The 17,655-nt window shown below is 39.0% G+C and overlaps 1 protein-coding gene across 2 annotated transcripts in view; it reads right to left on the reverse strand.

Moving 5' to 3' along the window:
• Positions 1–11,197: 11,197 nt before the first annotated feature.
• Positions 11,198–17,655, reverse strand: part of MTDH (metadherin) — a 31,543-nt gene continuing 25,085 nt past the window's right edge. For both annotated transcript variants that reach the window (XM_083823837.1, XM_083823838.1), the window contains 3 exons: positions 16,667–16,786; positions 13,397–13,553; positions 11,198–12,456 (listed from right to left, as the gene is read on the reverse strand). In XM_083823837.1, the coding sequence (XP_083679963.1) occupies positions 12,386–12,456; positions 13,397–13,553; positions 16,667–16,786 (348 nt within the window). In that variant the 3' untranslated portion in view covers positions 11,198–12,385. The remainder of the gene's footprint in view (positions 12,457–13,396; positions 13,554–16,666; positions 16,787–17,655) is intronic.

Consider the following 17,655-nt stretch of genomic DNA (forward strand, 5'->3'; position numbering starts at 1 on the left):
AAAAAAAAAAAGTCTCCTTCCAATAAATACCTGACACCATCTCTGTTTCACAGAGAAAGACAACAGGCAATAAAATAGGACTGCTGCTGCAATTCAAAATGAGTTCAAAAGGTCATTCATTCTCCTGGTTTGAGTAAAACAATTCAAGGTGAGAACAGTATTTGTCTCCAACACCTTGCAACTCAACATACATTTTAAAGACATATAAGAGAGACATCACACTGACACAGCTTGATGTACAGCTGCTTACACAGAGCTAGTCAAATTCCCTTGATCCAGTACCAAAAAATGAATAATAAGCTGTTACCTGTTTTTATTGTTGTTTTGTCTCTCTCTCTCTCTCTCTCTCTGTCTCTCTTTCTTTCTTTTGTTTTCTGTGTTCTCTATTGACCTTTAAAAATTGTTAGAAGTGCCTGGACCTCTTTATTTCATTTCTAGGGATTTTTATCATGATTGGTCTTATAGCAGATGATAGCTCTAGTCTCATAGACAACTGATATACTTACACATATTCTTTAATGATGGTAACCAGCATTTGCAACACCAGTTTCCTGGGTCACTGTTTCATAATCCTGTTTTAAAGTCACTGGTTTTAAAATATGCATCATTAAAATATTTTGATATGTTGCCTTTGTAAATCAGGAAAACCCAGAGCCCAAAAATTCTCCAAGAAAAGGGTCAGCACTATTACACACTGAATATACGCCTACCACAGTGCCCATACCTCCTCTCTTTTGACAAGGCTACAGGGGTTAACACCGTAACCAACAGAACATGTACCTACTACAACCTTCACCTCTTGTCCCCACAAAACACAAAAACAAGAGCATAATAGCTGTTTAAGTCAATTACTACATTTTAGAATGCAAGCAAATGATTCAGATTGTATGAGCAAGGACGAAAATTACTGCTGCAGGTGCCAATAGGTTCATAAATCCTAAAGGCTTCATCCAGACATGAAAAGAGCAGTACAGTGTTTGCTTGACATAGTGTGGGCATTTCCCTATTTCAGGAGTTAAATTATGCATCAGATAGATTTGATCTCTTATAGCTTGCTCCAGTTCCTCAACAGCATTAGTTGAGCTCTGGCATTTCCCTTGCACAAATCTTTGGCTCACCGTGCCAGATCTCTAAAGGGCCTTCCATCCCATTCTGCCTCTCCTTTGTCTTTCTGGAAGACCTGTAAATCCTAGTAGGGTGGGAGCATAGATAATTTTCAGACCTTTTTGACACTATTTTTAGCTTACTGTGCATCGTTCCTTCAGCGTGCTCCCCCAGTATAAAATACAGAGATCCCACCTTGACCAACAGGATGCCACATTGACAGTGCACTGCAAGGGCAGGACTAGGGGTGCCATGGCCATCAAGAAGGAGATACCTTTGGGGTGCCCTCAGAGGGTAGGGTCCCTGACTATGTCACTGCACCGTGTAGGTTGACCAAAGTCCTGCCATGACAGACAGAGGCCTGGTGGTCTCCCCCACCCCCATAAATCTCCAGTGACACTGCAGGCTCACACAAACAGAGATAAAGGGAACAAAGGAATGCGAGAGTTAAATAATCTCAAGGATAAGGAGGTGCTAGACACCGCCTGGAGCATGAGCTGAGCACCAGCTGATCACCAGCACCAGATTCACATTTAACTGGTTTGAAAGGGCTGAACGTGGGGCATAAGAAAAGGTATAAAAGTAGTAATCACCTACTCCCTGTGTGGACTCAGACTCTCCATCAGCTGGCCCATGGACAAGAACCCACCCATCAGCAGGGACACCCCTGGTGCCAACTGCCAGGGAAGAGGTGGGTCAGCCTGGTGTGGTTTGAGCTGTGTGAGCACAGCCCAGAAGCCTCCCAATGTCAGGCCAGAGCCACCTCCATATGGCTCCAAAAGGGACCCACTGCTGGCCAGAGCCAAGCCAGTGAGCAACATCGGTTGTGCTTCTGGGAGAGCAGATTGAAGAAAGGGAAAAAAAAAAAAAAAAAAAAAAAAAACCTGCTGTGCAACAGCAACTGGGAGAGTGAGGAGTGAGAAGCAGCCCTGCAGACCCCCAGGTCAGTGCAGCAGGAGGGCAGGAGGTGCTCCAGGCACGCAGAAGTTCCCCTGCAGCCTGTGGAGAGGCCCCTGGTGGAGCAGGCTGTCCCCCTGCAGCCCACGGGTCCCACACGGAGCAGATCTCCACGCTGCAGCCCGTGGAGGAGCCCCCGGTGGAGCAGGTGGATGTGGCCTGGAGGAGGCTGCGGCCCATGGAGAGCCCCCGCAGGAGCAGGCCCCGGGCCGGAGCTGCAGCCCGTGGAGAGGAGCCCACGCAGGAGCAGGGGTCTGGGGGGAGCTGCCGCCCGTGGGGGACCCGTGCTGGAGCAGTTTGCTCCTGGGGGATGGACCCCGTGGGACGGAGCCGTGTGGGAGCAGTTCTTGAAGAGCTGCTGCCTGTGGGCAGCCCCCGCAGGCTCAGTTCGGGAAGGACGGCATCCCGTGGGAGGGACCCCACGGGGAGCAGGGGCAGAGAGCGACTGTGAAGGAGCAGGGGAGATGAAATGTTAGGGACCAACGACAGCCCCCATTCCCCTGTGCTGCTTGAAGGGAGGACTTAGAAGAGGGTGGATGGGGGGGGAAGGCATATTTCATTTGTTTTTAGTTTCTCACTGTTTTGGTCCGTTGGGAGTAGGCAATAAATTACATTAATCTCTCTTTGCTGAGTCTGTTTTGCCTCTGTGGTCGGTGAGCAATCATCCTGCCCTTATCTCAACCCCTGAACCTTTTTTTTCATCCTGTTTTCTCCCTGATCTGATGAGGAGGGGGAACAAGAGTGTGACATGGAGGTGCTGAGCTGCCTGTTAAATCACCACGACATGAAAGTTAAGAATATAAAGAAAAAGCCTGAAAAGTACATCTAAAGATTGAGCACGATAATATGTAAAAGGAATGTTTACACATTGTACCTTGCCATGCTGCAGTGGTTCTATACTGTTAGTCAGTACTTTAGCAATAAAGAACACCAATTTCTCTCCCCTTTTACCTTGGGGAAGTCCGTGAACTTCTCCAATACTTTTATTTCTCTTGGCTGAATAGAGCTAGTGAACCTTGTGCCCCATCTCTTGCCCAGTGGAGAAGAACAGCTTTGACTTTTCCCCTTCACTGGCTCAGAACACTTGGCTGTCCCAACCCAGTGCCATAGGTACTTCAGTCACCTCTGTGGGCACGTTTGTCACATATGGACTACTCCCATTTGACAAGCATATGGCCAGAAGAAAGCACAAGCTAGTGTGTGCTGGCTCCTCTTGCACAAGCCTTCAAGTCTCATCTAACTGCCCTTGTATTTAAACCAGTAACTTGTACCCATCTCCCGAGAGCTCCCTGAGAAGGAACCAGTCTTCATCCAAAAGACAGAGAGAAGTGGAGACACCACCACTGATCGTAGCAGCTTGGTCTTAACCCGTTATCAACCCCACTGATAAGCCCAGATGTCTTATATCCAACACAAACTTGTCACCTCTTTCTCTGCCAGGCGAATAAGCCCTTTAGCACCTAATGTCTAGTAACTTATACTCTGCAATGAAGTCTTTTCCAAATCTTTTTGTCAAATTAAGTTTCTACCAGCCAAATACTACTTCCAGTCCCTTAAGTATATATTTATTGCTTCTCTCAGGTCTGCATCTAGACAGTGTTGTAAGAGCCTTAAAAATTGCAGACATCAGGCACAACATTATTTACTAAATGGACACAGGGTTGGTATTGTGCCCTCATTCCTCCTCACTGTTCAGATTCAAACATCCCAGGGTTTACACTTGACCTTTCACTATGGTGACCCAGTAGAAGGTCACACTTAGGACATTTTTTCTTTTTTTCCTTTTAGCCTGAGCAGTTATGCTGGACACAGTATTAAGCCAGCTGGTATAGGTGGGTACATTTTATCCATAGTCTGCAAACAACCAATTCTGAAGCACGACATACAGCATATTAGGATGGGATTCTAGCTGTTGGATAAAGAGTTTGTTACATTGCCAACAATGCCATGCTGCTTGCCAGATTGCTTAAACAAAGGAAATCTAAGTGACGGTTTTTAATACCGTGGTGAGTTTGCGGTCAAAGAGGTCACAAGCCTTTTATTGATGGGAGAGGCAGACCTTCTAAGAAAAGATAATGTACATAAAGAGTATTTACTTCCTCTTAGTTCCATTAGTTAGATTAGTTAATTTTTAATTTATGACTTTGAGTATGGCTCAACACTGGGAATTTTGCCAAATTTTATTCCCTTTTTCTTTATGTGATAACAGGTTTCTCCCCTTCATTTAAAGGCTCAATTTTTAATTTTTATTAATGCAAAAGAATAGATGTTCCTCCCAATTTTACTCATCAGTCTTATGTTTACATAGTTATAAGGAAAAAAAATAAACCTAAGAACTATCAGAAATCACGACCGTTTGGTCTTTTAATACTGACCTCAGTGTAGTGATAAAGTATCTTCTTCCACCCTATCGAGAACCAGGACTTAATTTTATGTCAGGAGAAACTAAAACACCACACCTTCCATAATTGTATCTCATTACTTTCTGTAACTTACACAGCAAACACTTCCAGTTTTTTTGTCTTTTTGTGTTACTCACATTACCACTTGGAGCCTGCTTAGACTTTCCCCAGATGCACGTTGTTAGTCCATATATTAAGCCACATGCACCAGAAACCTGAGCTCTGAATTGTCACCAGCTTTAAACCAACTAAATACCATCTCCATCATTATTTTGACTATCTGTGGAGTTATTCCTCTTCTGCTCTCTTTGAAGTTTGCTGGTCTCTTGAGCAAACTCCAGGACACGCCATACAATTTTCACCGGTGTTCATTGCAGTAAGAGGTTTGCCACAGAGCTTTACAGAAGCTTCCAGTCTCACTGATATATTTTTTCCCTTCTATGCTAAGAGGAGCACTTGAGCTTTTCTCTTCGTGTCATCCTCTGACAACTTAACCATCTACTGCTTAATAAGGAGTCACCAATGGAGACTGATTCTTTTGCCAGCCAAGCCTGGAGAATGTGCCACAGCAGCTGTTGGCTTCATACAATGAAAATATCAGTGAGGTTTGCCCCCTTCAGCAGTCTGCTCTGAATCCCCAGGAAAAGCCCCCTTGATGGTTGACTTGCTGAGTACCTGCTGGTGATTCGAATGCAGTTAAGCCCATACTCACCTTTTCTTGCAGGCCATGCAGAGGCAATCTGCAAGCACTATACATGCAGTGTAACACCTTTCATATACACCATACATATTACAGGTCATGGTATGTCCTTCCTGAAACACAGCACACGTGGATTTGTTAATTCAAAAGCAAGGAAAACACTTCTTTTTTGGTATTAGTGGTGCAGAAAGTTTTATAAATTGGAACAAACTTCTAATTAAACTTTTGCCTGTATCAGAAAATACTGCTAGGAAAACCAGATGAAAAGCTACATAAAACACAGCCACAAGTACAGCAACGTGTGTGGGGTGTGAGACTGAAGCTCTCTAGTGCTATGTATTTTATGTTTTCTAAAGAGAGACAGGTCAAGGCTGCTAATGTTCTTCCAATTACAGAAACCAAAGATACTCCTGGCTTCTCTTCACAACAAGCTCCTCCAAATGACCAAAGTATCTTAGGATCCCTTGTGCCAGAAGTAAGATTGATGTTTTAAATAACGTGCCTGATATTTCATTCTTCACTTTGTATACCAAACGACCTCATAAATACCAATATAATCCTACTGAAATAGCATTATTTGGCAACTCATCCCCAAGAGCAACATAAACATCACTTCAAAAGCACATCTCACACTTATTCTTGTCATTATATTTTTGTAAAGGTACATTCATATATTATCAATACAAAGTTTATTACCGTACTGCCGCTATGTAACATTCTATAGGCATACACATCTGAACATGTTTGATTATAGTCTGAGGCAACTTTGGGAAATCCTGACTGGGCTAACGCTATGAAGATCTCCCAATTGACTTTGGAAAGTTTAATTGCAATAACACACAATTACAGCTCATCACATCTTTAGAGTCAAGCATCTACATACAAACCTTTGGAACAGGAGTGGCTCAGGCGTGGCATGTGGAAACCCCATCTCTGCAGGTCAGTGACACTCTACGGAGTAGCCCCTCTGATTTTACACCATCTTAGCACCTCGCTTAATCATGATTTATGCTGTTTTCCAGCTTGAGCCCAGATGACATGCACAGACTTGGGATTTTAAATGCTGCACTCATCTTGAGCTTTATTAGGGGTGTTCATCGGCATACTCCCAGTTTGCAAGCTGATGAGTATTTGGACAATGTTTAAACCAATTCTGAATCTGAAAGCGCTCTGAAATTAAGTCAGTCTTGTTGGGGCAAGTCAGTAGGTATGTACCTGTATAATGTTGTTACTATACATCCTGCAGCTTCCTTGTTTCACACTCTAGTACTGAAGTACCTGACATTTGCTCAGAGCCTGACTTTCTTTTCCACTCTAACATAAAAGTAACTGGTCACCAGCAGGATGGTCGCCAAAACCAAGCTTACTTTGAACGTGTACATCTGCATGTTTTTCCCCCTTTCCCTTTGTTTAGCCTACGTGAACCCTTAGACCACTTGACTACCATGGGTGACACCTCAATACCCTCTCAGCACAAGGTGCTGACTTTCGGCCACGCCGAGCAAGATGTCCTTGGTGTGCTGGAGGAATGCCCCGCCGACAGCTCCCTTTTGAGCCACCAATTCACCATAAATAACAAACACGATCTGCAGGTAGCAATTCTCCCCCCAGTTAAGCTGGCAAAAAAACTGTTTTTGAGGTGGGCTGGCCAAAAAATACTTGGAACAGTAAAATCTCAGGTGTTTAAAGCCTCGCAGCGTATCATGTTCTCAACGCAGTAGCAACACGAAGCAGAAGCAAAACATTTTGCGTGAGAGAAAAGGCACGGTGGTTTCCAGAGCTGTCAGCACTACATTAAGTCCTTACATAAGAAATCCTGCTCCCATAAGATGTTCTCAGGCAGCACAGAAGGATGAACTCCAGCAGCATACTAGCATGAAGTCAAGGTCATTAGCGAGGGAATTATTAATAGAGTGAAGCACTCGCAGTCGTGCTTCTGTGTCTTAACCATGTGCTGCATGACAGACATTTTACCCGGAAGTGAACAAGCAAAAAACTAGTTTCTGATGTGATGTGCACTGCTTCTGACCTCAGTTTTCCCTGTCTAGTACCCACGTGATGTTACTATGTAAATCCAAAATGGCAATCATTGGATATATAAAATCTGCCCCTCTCAGTTGCAGACACACCAAACACTGGAAGCCTTCAATCATATGTCTCTGTCACAGCCTACCAAGCATTTTTATATTCAATGCGGGACATCCTTAAATGTTTTAAAAATACTGTAAAGAAGTTGCTGTTAGCAGGCTGCACAAGTTGAATGACTTTGAACACCACCTCTATAATATATGGACATAAAATAGCAGGGTATTGATTTTCCAGCTCCGTTCTACCAGTGCTGTGCATCCTGAGCCCACTCCAGAACACTTAAATACATTCGCACTCATGCAAAGAGGTTAGCTGAAGCCGAAGTATGAGATCCGTAACCTTGCCCCTTTCATAACATAGAAGAGAAAGTCTGAGACGAGGAATCTTAAGACACCAGCATCAGCAAACACAGAACATGTATGGGCCCTCTCCCCCCAAATTCCCATATAAGCAGTGGGACATGGTGCCCATAGAAGCTGCTGATCACGGTGACAGCCTGCTACTACCAGCTTTTCCAGAAGAACTTAGAGACCTTGCTCAGCTCTGTTATCTGTGGTTTCATTACTGGAGTAACTACTCACAACTGCCCAGCCTCATTACCTGGACATGCCCTTTCTATATGTGAATGGCAGCAATCTCAAAATCTTTTATTTTTCTTCCTTCCCTTTAATCACATCATCAGTAACGCAACATGTAATTAGGTAGCCACAATAATGCAATACTTGGTCAAAATTTGCACACCCCTCTGTAGCTACTTGTTTTCCTGAGTTACTAAGAAATGCAGTTTAACTCTAAAATGAACAATTTTGAACACCAGTTCGCCATCAATCTCTAGATCAAGTTCAAATAACATTAGTTTTGCTTTTTAATAAGTCATCTTCCATCTCCAAGTTTTTTTGTTTCATTATTATTATTATTTTTAAATCATCACATTAGTTCAGAGCAGACAGCTCTTAGAGCCCGTCTCTGGAACCTGTAAATAAATAAAAACAGCAAAAGGGATCTCCCATGTGCAGCTTCGATTGTGGGTATAGATCAAGGCATGACTTCACTGGTCAGCTACATAGATAAAGATGGTCTAGGAAATAGGAATATTGGGAAGGACAAGGTGTTTGTGAATGGGCCTGGTGGCAGCTTCAGTCAGTGGCCTCTAAAAACAAAGCTCTCAGTAACAAAGTACTTGGCTTATACTCCACCAGACATTTGAAATAACTCACTTAGCTCAAAGGCAGTCTATCGAACAGCTACGTGGAAACTGTGTGTGTGCAGAAGAGTTGATATTCCTGAGAAAACAGAACTGTCTTAAAAATACTAAGCCAGTTTCAGAGGTCACTTGATGAAGGACAGAAAATCTACTTGCTTTGAACTGCAGATGTTCGCAAGCTTGCTCTTTTAACAGCACCGTATGAAATCCTGAAACCATTAGTTTCATATTAAGAGTTTCAAATGCAATTTTCTGTGAAATGTTCTTTTACAGAACACACCAAAATTAGACATCATGGTTTCAATAAGAAACTGATCTTCAACGAACTGGAAATCTTCAGTTTGGTACAACTAACTTGGTATTTAAGAAACAGAAGGTCAAGTTTCATTAACAGAAAGGATCCTATACAGATACTAGACAATTTTTAGCAATTCAACTGTTTTTTTCTTCAATAAGAACAACCTGTGAACCTTTACTAGCAAGATGCTAGTCCAGAAAACACCGAGTACCCCCCACCCATCTGATGACATACAAGTTTTCCCACTTGGCTCCTGACACAACTAGCAGTGGCTCTCTTAATCCTGCACGGAAGACGACACATGGCTGTATCATACTGCTTTCAGGTTCATTATCAGCCATGGAACCTGTTCTGGTCCTCACCCCTCTGCCCAAACCCCACAAACTCTAACCCATTTTAACAGTAAAATATTTTAGCAGTATCTTTAGAAAGGTAGTTCCATTTTATATTTTTTTTCTTCCTTTTACAGCAGAACTATGCTGAAAGATTTTAGAGTCAGCCTGGAAAACTCAAACTATCCTTCACTGGTTTGCAGCATTCACTAGAAAGAAATTCACAAGTAGAAATGGTTATCGTTATGGTCACTGCAAAGACTTGCATCTTAACAACTCAAACCTTGGCCAGAGACCAACTTGAGACATGTAAAAGCAAAACTACTACGGTTAATAATAGATGAAAGTCTGCTCAAATTATGTATTCTGATGTCACCTGCAGTTATAAGAGCCTTATTTCACAGGCCAATCCCATGGCTAATAACCGTTAATAAGGCAGTTTCCAGTGAGATACAATTCAGTTACAACACAACAATACTAGAAGTATTTCTATAAAGTTTGAAATGTTTTTAATATGTACATTCTTAGTAAATATTAAAGTAGTGCTCTTCTCTTGCACTGTTTTTCTTTAGACTTCTAAAAGGGCATCAGAAATACAGTTTTCATCCCCCTCCGAACCAATGCACAGGTTGTTACCTTTGTAACAAGCACATATGAATACTGTACATCTTTCCCTCCCCACAAAAGAAAACTATGCCATGACTACCCAATTACACATCATCACAAGTTTAAATTACGCATACAAATAATTCCAGAGTATTTAAAAAAAACCCAACATATTGGATTTATGAAACCATTTCATGCATTCAACAACAAATAAAAGGAAAAAAAGATGGTTAAATTTCTTTAAATAGTATTTTCTCTACCCAAGTACCAAAGTCTGGATTCAGTGTATCATTAAAAATAACCATTGCTTGACTCATAGAAACATGACAATACATAGATAACCACGTTTCTATTTATAGACAACACGCTATATACCTCTTTAATGAATGTCAAATAAAGCAAGGTTTGCTTTCTAAGACATTGAAACTGCACATTAAGAAAACAGTAAGAGGTGCTGCTAAAATGGGTAACATTTTGAAAGGAAGGGTATGTATTTATACGATCCTGCTTAGGAGTAGCAGTTAATCAGCAGGGTTCCTGTGTTGGTAGCTAGATTCTTTTTTCCAGAATGACAAACTTTCCAATAGCTAGAGCTTAATAACCCCCAAATACCACCAATTTTATCCTGAAGAGATGAAAAGAATAAATTTATGGAGTGAAAGCTCTTGGAGGCAGTCATCCTCATCACATAAATGCTTCATTTTTTTTCCCCCCCTACAAGAAAGGCCCATAGCTCAACATACAGGTTAGAAACACATTTTGGATGTACATTACAAACCTGAATTGAGAAGTAAATTCTTTTACTTTTGCCAAGAAAAGGATAAGTAAAATTAAAATATTATTTACATGCATATAACTCTGTTTTGTAACATCCCATTTGAGTGCCTGCCTTAATATACTCCTTGAAAACTGTACTTCAGTTCTAAATTTAGCTCACATGAATCCTGCCGGACAGACATCGGTCCCAGGCATTTTTCCCTCCCAGTAAATAAATCAGTACTGTCAATATGCTCAATTTATTTTGACAGATCAGTTTAGAGTGTCACATGTTCCTGATATACAGGGATTCATACCTGTGCAAATAAGTATCCATTTATTAGGAAAGTTGTCCATTAGCAAGGTGCATCTTCAGTACAATTAAAATCAGCTTGCTGCATTAACTGTTCTTGCCCTGTAATCCTGCTGAACTGCACTTATGTACAGTCGAACAGTGAAGGATTGTTGATCAGTACCATGTGCCGCAGCTGTTAACAATTCTGTTTGTGCCACAAAACCAAATCATTTACAAAACATTTTGGCTCTTTAACAGAATTTTACCAGGTGATGTTAATTACCATCCTTATCAAACAATTTTTTTTTTGTAAAGACTATTTACAGTGTACATGGCTGAGCATGCACCTTACAGACAAACACATCTGTCAGTTTGATACTACGTAATTACACAGTGCCTGAAAATGACAACACATCTTAAACACCATTTTAATTAACAGTTTCAAGCGGGAAATGTTCTTTATTTTAATTTTTTATTTTTTATTTTTATTTTTTACAACTGCTATACTTGCATGAATGTTTATTTATTTTTATAAAAACACTAACTCCTGTCCAGAAGTCTAGACACATTCTACATACTACAGGTTAAGGCAGTAAAAAAAATGTGTTCCTGATAACTGGTCTTGACAATGTCAATTAAAGCTGTCTGAAGCCACTCCAGTTCTCCAACAGATCACTGAAATCCCATATAATTTGTTGAGTGAAAAAAGTTCACCTTGTTTTCTTCGGAGTTTTAGTAACAGAACAAAACAGAATTGGGTATGGCAAATTAGAGCGTTAAGGGAAGGGAACATTTGATTTCAATTCACTGTATGAGCTTAAAAGTTAAAGGGGTGCAATTTTAGATGGGAGTCTGAATCAACCAAGAACTGTAGGGAATGAAGCAGAAAAACCAATTTTATGCACATTACTGCGTTCTTAAAAATATATTGTTATCTTCAGCAATTCAAGTAAGGTAATAGACATTATCAAAAATAACTTCATGAACCATACTTAAGTTTCAAATCACATTCTCAAACTTTTAACCCAAAGCAGTTTTATTGTGTTAACTTCATATAATAAACCATGAAGGTCTGACTGTACAAATGGTTAATGATTTGCACTTGATTCCTGTAATAGCTAGCAGACTTGCTAACCAACATACTGTAAAGATATGGCAGATTACGTATTTTATCAAAGCACTTTGATTTAGGCATGAAACAAATTCAAATGGTTGACATTCTGTGCTTCTACTGCATCACTTAAAAGAGAGGCAAGAAACACCCATTATTATACAGACAAATATTTTACAGAAAACCCTTCCTTGAAATCAACCTTTTATCCGCAGCTGTAGATGAGAGTATAATCTGTTGTAAACAGGGCACTGTGTTGTAAAACCAGTTTTGTTTTTTATTCTAAGATCTCTCTCCAAAAGTTGGAAAAACAGACTCTTCAGAATGTCTTTCAAATGTAGCATGTTCTGTTTTCTATATCATAAAGTTACTTTCCTTTGATTCCTTTTTTAAAGATGTTTGTGTTCACAGCAGTTCTGTTTTTAAAAATTGTTTGAAACTTATATAAAATTCTGTACATGTTCACAAATTATTGCATAAACAGCATAATCTTCATGACAGTATTCAGCAACACATGTCCATCTCAGGAAGTTCACGTTTCCCTTCTTGCTTTTTTCTTCTTTTTAACTTGTTTGGGGGATTCCCAGCTTTCTTCAGACTTTGCTAAAAACAAAGCATAACTACAGAGTTACAACTGAGGAAGTTTACACAGAACTGACTTTTAAAATCCTAAAGAGTACATTCCATAACACAACGAAGCTGTTTTTAAGCCAGCATGATTTTTATAGACCTCATATTTACCTGTTTGTACCAAATAGACTAATCTGAAGTACCTCTAAAAGAACGTTTGATAACTTCAACCTATTTTTCTTACACCATAGAGAAAGTCACTCATTTTTGTTAATGTAACATCTGCAATAAGGTCATTATCAGCTGTTGGCTAACTGGAAATAATATATATGTACACAGGTGACATTATTTGTTCACTTTTATCTGATTACACCATTTTTAACCACTGAGTTACACTTACACATGAAAAGATTAATTTTTTAAAACAATGAACTACATAAAGATGTGGCTACATGGTATCCAGAATTGAATAAAGAATCGCTATATTATTTGAATAAATAGATTGGCCTTAAAACGTGCTGGCTGCCAAAAGCAGCAAAAGTCATCAAAATTTTTTATGTGTTTAATATGAGATATTCTCCCATTTGCTGAGGTGGGAATTAGTCACAAAAGCCTTTTTATTTTAGAACCAGAACAAAAAGCAGTTAATTGATATATTAACTACATAGTTACAGCACAGAACTCCCATCCTGATGAGGAAGAGTACGTTCAAATGTCTGTTAAGGTCTTGACAAGGACAACAAACATTTTCAATCATGCAAGCATATGAAGCTTGTTTTTCCTCACAGTGAAAGGACAGTTGCCAAAATACTATCGTTTAGCTTTCTTTTAAATAAGATCCCTCAGTGAAATATAGAAGCATCTGATGTGCTACTCCGCATCCAAGCCACACGGCAAAGCATTCTGACTGTACATGCTCTGTGGAAAAAAACCACCACACTGAATTCAGATAAAATTGTACTGAGATACTTACTCTGTGGAGGAGGCACACTGTTTTGTTTAATATTGGGACTAGAAACATCTGTCTCTTGCAGCATCTGTGGCACTTGGGAAGCGATCTTGTCGGAATCGCTCTCTGATACAATTACAGATGGCTCAGTAGAAACAGCAAGTGAAGGAGCCTCCTCAGGCTATTTGAAAAAAAAAATAAATTCCAAGAGTTTACTAAGTCATATAACAGTTAGACATTCTTATACAGTGTTATTTTGGAACCATACTTAGCAGGTGCTGGGAAGATGGCACTGAAAAATTAAGCCAGTATTAAAATCATTTAAAATTGCATTCAAAGCCATAAGACTGTGACTGCCATCTAGTGCCAAAACTTTTTAGTTGCATACAAGTAAAGTAGCCACGTAAACTAATTAACCTTAAAAAACACGACATGCATAGAAAGAGAATACAATCTGAAAGTCACTAAAATCTGAAAATGATTCTAGAATATGTATTCAGAATAGGTGGAAGACAGTGATGCATACACATTTTGTTTCAAGGCAAAACAGCAAACTGCTTAGGTCAAAATCTACAACTCAAAAAAGCATTTATATGGTTCAGAAAGCATTTGCAGTCATTCCTACCCAGCGGGCAACTACTTGGTAGTCGCTCACATTCTGTGCTTATATTAGAACAACAGGTATTTGTGAGAGTAGTCAAAAACATTTCAGTGAAAACTACTGTAGGATGAACTACCAGGTGAAAGATAGCTTATTTTACAATTATATGGTCTATTTTGAAGATTCCCACTACAGAGATGAACGGTAACTGTAGCTTACTACGTAGCACTTACTAGAATGAAAGTAGAGTAAAACACAAGTTGAAATGCAAAGAAAAAAAACATTTTATTAGGAAAGTCAGAACAAAAAAGAACTGTATGATCCCACAGCAAGCAACCTACTGACAGAAGGCTTCAGATAAGAGTATACTGGAAAAACATGGCATCAGTCAAGAAAAACCCAAAACTTTAGGATGTTATTAAGAATTCATGGCTGTAGTTGTCCTACAACAGCAAGGATGTGAAACTGACAGAACGTAACAGTGATGTCTACATCCATCCCTTGATGCAGATGTACACAGGTCCTAGGTTATTGTTACCAGCTTGTACTGTTGCCATCACTAACATAAGCATCTCACAAAAATTTAGTCAAAACATACAATAGGGCAACATACATTTTTAAGCCATATAATACTAAGCAAGAAATTAAACAGCTTTAATAATTTTAATTAGAAAAAACTAACAACAAAAATTAAGGTAGACGTTCTCTAATCTACTATGGGTAGAGAAGTTTTCTGTGTTCTTACCCAACTGAAATAAGTTTAATACGAGAACTACTGGAATTATAAATAACATCACACTGTAAGGATGACAATATTTTTTTTAAATACTGTCTATGCTGATAAAATGAACTCCCATATTGCAAGACTTCCAGGCTTTGCCAATTCTAATGTTGTCTAATTGTTGGCAACGATTAGCTACACAAGAACATTAACTTCAACAAAATCAATGTTGCCTCAAACAGGAAGAGGACTTAAAGTTCTTAGTTGTGCAAGGTAACCAATTCAGTTTACTGGCATCACTCACAGTTTTGTTAGGACAGGGTCACCCTCCACCCACATGTAGAACAACTTAAGATTTAAATGTACATTCCAGTACAATTGTACAATACAATCCCTGTACCTGAAGGGGGGCTACAAAAAAGCTGGGGAGGGACTCTTTCTCTAGCAGTGTAGTGATAGGATAAGGGGGGAATGGCTTTAAACTAAAAGAGGGGAGATTTAGATTAGCAATTTGGAAGAAATTCTTCACTCAGAGGGTAGTGAGGCACTCAAATTTTAATTTTCCTCATATTTTGTTTTCATGTTTCAGAGCATTTGCTCAAGACTCAATTACCTGGCTTGGAAACCTAGGTCATCCATTTCAGGCATCAGTAACAGACCATTTCTATAATGTTTTGGAACAGCCAATTCAATATCAGAAAACATCTTTGTACATGTGAAATTACAGTAAAGCCAAACCTGATGGCAAAGAGGCTTGAAAAATAACTGATGAGCCATCTGCATTGTCAGACGTAACAATTCACAAAACGCCCTTTATGTTCACCAAGTTCAACTAACTTTCAGGGAACATCAGTAACATTTTTTTTCCCCTCTTTTCTTTTGCTTCCACAACAAGTTTAATACAATATTTGATCTCGTTTCACAAAACTGCCGCTGGCTGCAACATAGCTATATATAGGCACAACCTATACAAACACAACGAATTTAAGACTCACAGCAACAGGACCACTCCAGTCTAAAAAATAATAGTGCACAGTGTAGGTCTACATCTGAGCTGATGAATCAGACAGGTTGATACCAACCTTGAATAAAAGTTGAAGTAAATCTAAACTGAATAATTATAGTAAAAGCTATACTTTGATGCAGAATATTTATAATAAGCTAAAACATGTCTGAATCTGTTTTTCAAGGCATGTTCTCAATATACAGTTTCTGTACTTCGGTGACCTGTAGCTTCTCGTAGAAGATTCCATTCTATTATTTTCACTGAAATCTTACTGTCTTTATGCAACCTTGTTATAACCTTGCTATCTTTATGTAACAAATGCTTAGTTATTGAAGTGAAACTCAATATTCTGAGGTACTGTCTCACTGGTATTGTTCATACTTGATGGAATAAAAATCAATACCATCAGAAATATTAAATATTTTACTTCTTCTTACAGTGTGATGCTTGTAGGACATTATTTAAAGAAGCTATTTTGGAGAAAGACCAAAGAACTTGTATTTTCTATAGTACTTGTTTCAACTGAGAGCTGAAATGAACGGTCAGTTTGTGAATTGGTTCAATGACAACTCAGAACATAGTATGTTGATAGCTCTTCACTCTGTTGCAATGAAACAGTAAGATATGCTGAGATATTAGTCTTGCACTCTTACCTATTTATTCTTAGGTTTCCAGATATGAAAGTTTTAGAATTTATATATTCAACCAACAACAACAAAAAACACAAACTTGATCATGATGAAGATGATTAATGATTTAGCAAATGCTGCTTTTTAGAGTGGATAACCTTTTTATAAACTAGTAATTGAACCATGCCTAAAATTCTACCTCTTGATCACATTCCAATTAAACATAACCTGAAGCATATCCCTATTGTAACATCACCATACACAAACTAATGTTTCAGTACATCTTGAGCATTTCAAAATAAGAAATTATTACTTAAACACAGTTTTATAACCCTACCTTAGCTGGTTCACTAGTACTTATGGTCTTCAGAGAAAAAGCTATTTCCTGCTGTGGTTGAGCTTTTGAGGTATCCTCTTGAAATTCCTCTCCAGCTTCTCTATCCAGTTCTTCAGTGTCCTACAAAATTGGGGAAAAAATTAGGAGCCAGTATGTGCAGTAAAGTTCCGACTCTTTCTCCCTGCACATCAGTTTGGTTGCCATAATTAGCTTCTATAACTAAGAAAATCTAAAAAAGATTAAAGTAGTTGGCTAATATTTGCTTAATATGCAGAAGTTTCAGGTATTAACTTGTATAGCTTTCTTTCACATATTATGCTTTAACAATATTTTGCAACCCAGTGCAGTTTCCAGTGAGGTCTGTAACATAAACATACCTCTATACAAACTGAAAACATTTCCTAAGTTTACAGAAGTCTCAACCTTTGCTCCTTAAGCACTACTGTTGGACAGTTTTCCTTTAAATGAGGAATTAGAGTAGATAAATTTGTTTAAAGCACTAAAAGGACCCTATGGTGAACAGTAGCTACAACACAAATCTCCAGTTTTAAACTAGAAGTACCTTCTCAAAACATTCCTTCCTTCCTTATTTCCCCTGAAACCTTGTGAAAAATGCAGTCAAAGTCTATTGACTCCTAACAGGTAAGAATACATCCTGTCTTACATTTAGCTCTGGTGGTAGCTTCTGCTGCCTGAAGCCAACAAATACGACATGAACACTTAGATTGTACTGTTAAAATTATACTTCTCATCAATGAACACATTCAACTTTCAGAGTTATAAATATACATAATTTATGTGAGTTTGAAGAACTAGGAAGTTAAATCACTAAACTTACTATTCTAACTTGAAGATCCCTGCAAAACACTGAAAACACCTGTTAACCATTTCTTATTAATCGTGACTTATGTCTAGAGTTATTGCAGATACCAGAACAACATAGATTTCAACCATAGGAAAGCTACAGTCCTAGTAGCCTTTCTTTTTTT

Source organism: Anser anser (genome assembly GCF_964211835.1).
Source record: "Anser anser genome assembly, chromosome: 2".
NCBI lineage: Eukaryota > Metazoa > Chordata > Aves > Anseriformes > Anatidae > Anser > Anser anser.